General features: G+C 48.0%; 1 protein-coding gene across 1 annotated transcript in view; it reads left to right on the top strand.

The window, feature by feature from the left end:
- The first annotated feature begins 973 nt into the window (after positions 1 to 973).
- The window catches only part of LOC109295499 (substance-P receptor-like), an 88,804-nt gene continuing 82,700 nt past the window's right edge, over positions 974 to 7,077 (top strand). The window contains exon 1 of the mRNA XM_019514371.1: positions 974 to 1,376. Within this exon, the coding sequence (XP_019369916.1) occupies positions 982 to 1,376 (395 nt within the window). The 5' untranslated portion in view covers positions 974 to 981. The remainder of the gene's footprint in view (positions 1,377 to 7,077) is intronic.

Here is a 7,077-nt window from a genome sequence, read left to right as displayed (position 1 = left end):
ACCCAGTGTCTCATTCAAGCGTGGGACTTGTTGCCCCCAGAGGTGGTGGGAGCAGTGCCCCACCTAGACTCCTGCCCGCCCCACGTGAACTCTTAGTATTGGACCCCTCTTTGCCAGAGGTAATGATTTGGTTGTTGTTGCAAAACTCTTTATCACATCTGCAGTATTGATGTCTTTAAATAGTTCATTCTCAATTGAGAATATTGCCAGTTCCGTATATGCCCACTGTTAAAACTTTTTTTTTTTTGGTAATTGTAATTTTTTTCCTTTCTGTCGGCCACCGGCTTTGCCCACGCCTGTGTCCAGGTCTGGGTGGAAGCTGAGGGATGGGGGACACGTTTGGAGGAGAGGGGCACTGCTAGCTAGAGAGCATGAGAGCGGGGAGCGCAGCCTGGGCATCAGACCTTCCTAGATAGAGCTTCAGTGCTGGAGGCTGCGGGGGAGAGACCAGCAGCGGAAGAAACCCTGGCCAGACCCAGCTCGCCCCCCTCCAGCGTCCGGCGTGACCCAGGAGATTGGGCGAGACGACCCGCGCCCTGGCACGTCCCGCAGGAGCCGGGTCCCTGACAGGCAGCCCCGCAGCCGGGCAGATCCCCAGGACCCAGCTCACGGCTGCAGCTGGAGCCCTTGCCCAGCTCTGCAAGGGGGTGCCGGAGAGCGGGCAAAGCAGAAGGGGCTTCTGGCACGTCCCCATCCCGGTGGCAGACGTGGGAGCAACCCCGCCCCGGAGCCGGCGCGCACATCTGGGCAACGGTTGCTGGCGGCTTTGCGGGGGGGAGGGGCCGAGCCGGCTCGGGGCAGGGGCCAGCCGCAGGGAGAGGGGCAGGGCCGGGGGCGGGAGGCTCTGACGCCGCCGCCCAGCCCGGATATAAAGCCCCTTTCCCACGTAGCCCGGCTCGGCGGCGGGTGCGGATCGCGGGGCGAGGATGTCGCAGCCCGGCCCCGCGTCTGTCCGAGCCCGCGGGACGCGCTGAGCCGAGGATGGACGGCATCCTGGAGGGGGAGGGGGACCTCGCCCTGTCCCACAACGGCTCGCTCAACGGGACGCAGGACAACCAGTTTGTGCAGCCCGCCTGGCAGATCGCCCTCTGGGCCGTCGCCTACGCGCTCATCGTGCTGGTCTCCGTGGTGGGCAACGTGGTGGTGATGTGGATCGTCCTGGCGCACAAGAGGATGCGGACGGTGACCAACTACTTCCTGGTGAACCTGGCCTTCGCCGAGGCCTCCATGGCCGCCTTCAACACGGTGGTGAACTTCACCTACGCCATCCACAACGAGTGGTACTACGGGCTGCTCTACTGCAAGTTCCACAACTTCTTCCCCATCGCCGCCGTCTTCGCTAGCATCTACTCCATGACCGCCATCGCCATGGACAGGTGAGGGCTGGTGCGTGGCGGGGCAGGGGCGGGGTGGCAGCTGCCAGCTGCCAGCCAGCCCCACGTCTCAAGTCATTTGCCTCTGACTCCTCGCTGAGCAGGTAGGGGGCAAGGAGGCCGCAATGTGGCACCTGCAAGCCCCCCTCTTCTGCATGGAGCTGGGGTTGGGGATGGACCGGTCATCAGAGCTGGTAGAAACCCCTGCCAGAGAATACCCAGGTCACCAGCAACCCTGCCTGCCTGGCCAAGTGCCCCAAGTCTTTCTGCTGTCTTGGTATTTGTTTGATTTTTTTTTTTCTTCCTAATTTGGCTACCGTGCATACAGAAAGCAAGAGAGGCACTGAGCTAAAAGCATGCCTGCTTCCTGCCTTTTCATCTTTTTACACACACACACACACACACACCTCTTTTTGTACAAGACCACTGAAGGGAAGTGTGCAACCCCTCTGCACTCCCAGCTCACCTGGTGATGCTCTTAGGGAAATGCTGTTAGCTTAATGAAAAAGGGCTGTTTTGCAGTGCCCCAGGCAAGGCTGTCTAACCATGTTCCTCTGTGTAGCCTACTATCACCATCATTGGAAATCTAAGGGCTGTCCTGCTGCTGTTTCTCACTAGTTTTAAAATAGTTAATTTTCCTGGATTCCTTCATTTTAACTCAGAATCTGTATTTAATACACCACAGTGTCTCATCTAATGATGCTAAATGTAACTGAACATACATCTTAACACATGCATGCAGGGGTAGATCTTAGGGATCCAGATTATTTATCTGATTTTCGTTTGGAAAGAGCTAAAGTAAAAACTTCCAGGTTTGCCTACTGTCTTTGGAAAAGGTGCTGTTGCTCTCTGTTCCTGCTTTATGTTGTTCTTAGATGGGTGCAGATTTCAGAGCTGAGTGGAAATTGGTTTAACTCGAATTGATAGGCTCTATTATGTATTGCTCTTGCATCTGTCCTGCAGTTAGTGCAGGCTGTAGCGAGCAATACCCATCTATTTTCTCTGTGGCCGTGGTATGGGGTTACCCAGGTATCAATGTATATTGCTGGCATCTTGTTTTCTGATGAGAAATCCAGCAAGTGGCCAGCGCAGTGCAGAGGCAAGGAAGACTATGTCCACCCAGGCACTTAGCCTAGGTTGGTGATGACGAGGGAGCAGCAGTGGTCCGGTGGTCAAAGCCAAAGAGTAGAGGTTGGGAGTTCTGCAGCTCTGTATCACGTCCTTCATCGATCTGTTCTGTGACCAGGGGGAACATATTTAGTTGAGACAACTGTGTTCTAGCATTTCCTCTTTGGCCCTTCTTTTTCCAATCTCGTGATGCCAGTCCTAAGAAACAAGATCAAATCAGTTTCCTCTCTCAGATACAGACCTATTGGCTAAAACATGAAATGGAACTGAAAAGTAAAGTGCAAAGTGCTAACAACATTTTCATCAGGGAATTTACCTCCCTTACCCTCAGTTTATGAAAGGTACCATTGCACAAGGCTTATTAGTTTGTTCTTCGTTCCTTTCTCCTGCAGTAAAGGCTAATCCTTTTCTCTCATAGGGTGGAATAGAAGTCAGATATAATGCCTCTAATGTTAATGGGGTTACATGGATGGGAACGAGAGATCAAGTCTGACTTGGCAAAAACAAAGGGAAATAGGAAAAAGTTAACCCAAGATCGTGTCAGCTCTGCCTGGGTATTAGAGAGCCCACTTCATTTTTTGTGCTAGTGAGGAGAGCGGGAGGCATTGTAACACGGGTTCCCTTGACTAACAGCTCCACTTCTCCCTCCCTCCCCACCTATCTGCGATTAGTTGTTGGTTCCCTTCTACCCCAGCAGTATTTGCATTTTTGGTTCTAACCTGAATGGAGCTGCAGAGTACCGGCTGTGAAGTAGGATGCTTAATTCAGCTTTAAACCCATAGTCCTATTTAATAACTGTTAGCTGTAAAGAGAACTCATTTGAAGAGGGGAATCTTCCTGATGAAAACTGAGACTTAGTACTGGAGCCAGGAGTCACAAATTCATACGTGCCAATATGTATTTTCCGTAATAGGACTATAAATAGGTTGTTGGAAGCTTGGGCCAGAACTTCTGTTCAGTTAATGGTCTCAATGTCTTTCTTTTATGCACAGTTCCTTGATGCAGTCTTATCTATATCTTTATTCAAACAGCCAATGCAGCAGGTTAAATTTGCAAGAGCCCTGAATGATTTGGGAGCCCAAATGCCATTGACTTGCAAAGTGACTTGGGTTATGTCTGCACAGCAGACACTGCTCTGATTCCAGCCTGTGCAGACATACCCAAGTCAGCGTTAAGTTACTTTGCTTGGGTGCTGCTGGTCATGTAACTACAGCGGCACAGAGCTCTGTGTGGGTTGCCAAACCCAGGTGAGAAGCTGAGTGAATCCTTAGGTGGTGAGCCAGCACTGAGTTTCACGCTGCTAGTGATATGCCACTAGCAGGACCTCAGCTAGCTCACTGAAAGCTACCTTGGGTAAGTCTTTGGGAATGCTGTCATGACCGTGAAGCCGGGCAGCTCGCCAGTGCCTAAATCCCCTTTCAAAATTGTAATTGGGTGCATAGTACGTCTACAAATGGTGCTCAGTAGCTTGCAAAGTAACAAAGATGTATTTCCTCTACAGAAACCCTGCTGTAGGTAGGATCTGTGTGCCCAGACAAGTGCCGTATCACAAAATAAACAGGATTACGTTCACTCAGTTCAAATCTGAAATTAGAGTTGAGAGACAAGTGACAGAAATCGAGCAAATTTGCAAAGAACCAGTTTGCACAACCAAAATCTAGGCATAGTAAACTATCAGACACACACTGGCACTGGTGGGGGTTAAATCTCATGTGCGTTTCAGCTTTTTGGAAATGGAGGCACCTTCTTTGCTTCCCTTTAATCAAGAAACGAGTATTCCAGCTCTGGGGAGTGCTGTAACAATTGCTTTGTTATCTTATTTTTTGGATCTAACAATAGCAATAATATGGCTGGTGCTGAATCGATTCTGATTCTCTCAACAGTGGTTTCAAGACAAGGGCATACAGTAGGAGTTAAAGTAAGAAACTGTAACAGAAAGGGAGCAAACTGCAAACCCAAGCACAGCTGATGCAGGATGGGTGTAAGCATGCACCTCAGTTCCACTTGGTTTATATGATCAGTGACAGCCATTAAGTCTCCGTGAAACGGGCTGTTTTTAGACCCAGGAAAATGCACTTGGCATCAGACAAGATTGCAATTCCCATTGTCAATGGAAACAAAAAAAAATATTATGTGGGTTATTTTACTGCAGTGAATTGAGTGACTGACAGCAGTGGCTAGATTTGTAATTTCCAGGATACTCGAAGAATTCACACCATCAAACTGTTCAGGAAAATAAAGGCAAAATGTGCTCTCTCTAAATCATTTCTATAGCGCACCTGCCAGAAGATCCGAAGCTGCCTTCTAAAGAAGCAACAAGCCTTATGCCAAAGCCAATGAGAGAACACATTTTTCAAGCTTAGAGGTTTATGTTAAATTCAAGCACGCACAACATAACAGACCTGAAACTGGATTGTGCAAGTAGCTTTACAAATCTTGTCCTTGACAATACAGAGCCGAGCTTCTAGCAAAAGTTTATTGGAGCTGCAAGTGGCCAGCACCCCTGACAAAATCAGGCTGGTAGTCCTCTCCTTTGGAAAATAACTTGGGGTGTCAGAGCTGTAACAGGAAGGTCAGGACCTAACACTTGGAGCACTATAAGAGGCCTGATCCATAAAGATGACTGAGTGCACCCTCAATCATTGCTAGATTTCAGGGAGCTGAGATGGCGTAGGATTGGGCCTGAACATCACGGCAGTATTGCTCGCAGAACTCCACCTCCCTGCAGATTGCTCAAAAGCATTTGCAGTGTAGCATTTCATTTGTATGCTGACAGTGGAGACTCGAGTCCTCCCATCTGCAAAGCTCAGGCACCAGGTTCAAACCCTCGCTGGGCCTCACTTGAGCATCAGGTTGTAATTCTGTTCTTAATCATCTTCTCAACACCTAGCTAGGAAGAGGCCAAATCGATATGCCCTTTGGCTAGAAAGTTATGCCTCTCCAATCACCTACAACTCTGAGCAGGAAAATAGAACGAATAACTACAACTAATTGTAGGGTTACTTGTAGTTAAAAGAAGATGGTTCTGTCAGTGAGGTAAGCAGGTACAACACTCATTACATGGGATGCAATTTGCCCTCTGCACAAAGAGCCTGTGCCCAACTGGAGATCTAATTTGAGGACTTTAGTAGTGCACAAGTTCCATGCCTGCCTCTGCAAGGGGATGCATTTCAACCAGGGAGCATATTTAAGTAAGATTTCCAATCACCCAGATAAACGCAGGCAGTTATGGAAGAAACCCTGAATCTGCACACACCTTCAGTCAAGTTTGTGGCGAGTAAGACTGTTCCTGAACTGAGACAGTGACTTCTTTTTGCATTACGTGGTTGAGGAAGGGTGAATATGAACATAAATCAGAAGCCAATTGCTAGTTTGACAGCCCAGCCTTGTGCATTTTTACAAATCAATGTGTGACATCACTGCCTCCTCAAGGGAAACCCCATTGCGTTGACTAGAAGGATTTTAATGAGGTATATTTGAATCACATAGCAATGTGGGCTTTATTAAGCCTAACTAAGATGCAGCACATCATCTGCAAACAGGGAACTCGAATAATCTTCTGAATGTCAAATGTGTAACAATGAGTTCATAGGTGACCCTGCAGATCCTTCGCAAGTTGAATAAGTCAGATTAATGTCTGTGGATGATGTAATTAGTCACCCCTGAAGGTTTTTAATTAGTCACTTTAAATCTTTAGTAGCTCTTTATTTTCAGTCAGTCTAGTCTTAATGTGTTTAGTTGTCTGAAGAATATTACTTTTGTCCATGCAGGGCAAAATATAATATTTAATCTACTGCAGTATGAAGGCCAAAGTGGGGAGTATAAAAGCTAAAGGGATCTAAGGATGTATTAACAGAGGTAATGACATCAAAACAGGCTGGCTTGGCTGGGTACGTGGTGCCACTCACCACATAAAGTAGCTTCTAAACACTGGTAGAGTGATGCAGAGCAGCTGGATTTTAAGAGTGAATCTGGCTTGAGGTCCACAGGATAATTCCTAACAATGAGACTAGGAAATACTGGGACTGAGATTTCTGTAAGGAATATTTATTCCCTGCTTGGGGAGAGGCCTGGAGAAGACATCTATCTCTTGTGGTTCAAGAACCACACACCGCACCTTGCTGACCAGAAACTACATATCCCAGAACAAGGTGGGCATTGGTAAAGGCCCCACGGGACTACAGAACTGTAATCCATAGGGGTGTTTTTGTCTGCAAGCAAGGGGACAGAGTAATCCCTTCCCAAATATTTTAGGGGCACTGGATCTCAACCAAAAATGCTACCTCTATGGGAAAGACCTGAACTGACCTGTCACTGTTTTGGTGAAGTGGGGCTGAACTTCAGGGAAGCTTCCCTGCTTTCTTATCACCAGTCTGCTTGGCTGATCCTCTTGGAATCCAACAGTTGCCTCTGATCAGACTGAGGATTAAGCTGGAAAGAGCACTTCTACTTCACAAAAAAATGCCTGTACATGGAAGAGTTTTCATTTTGCACAAGAAAGAAACTGAGACCCTCTGAAAACTCTTGTGGGGGGAATTGGTTTATAGGTATAGATATATGCATTATAAGGGTTCAA

This window comes from Gavialis gangeticus, unplaced genomic scaffold (assembly GCF_001723915.1).
Source record: "Gavialis gangeticus isolate Ggan-Ray unplaced genomic scaffold, GavGan_comp1, whole genome shotgun sequence".
NCBI classification, from domain to species: Eukaryota; Metazoa; Chordata; order Crocodylia; family Gavialidae; genus Gavialis; species Gavialis gangeticus.
Note: the sequence above shows the minus strand (reverse complement) of the source record. Positions and strands in the feature narration are given on the sequence as shown.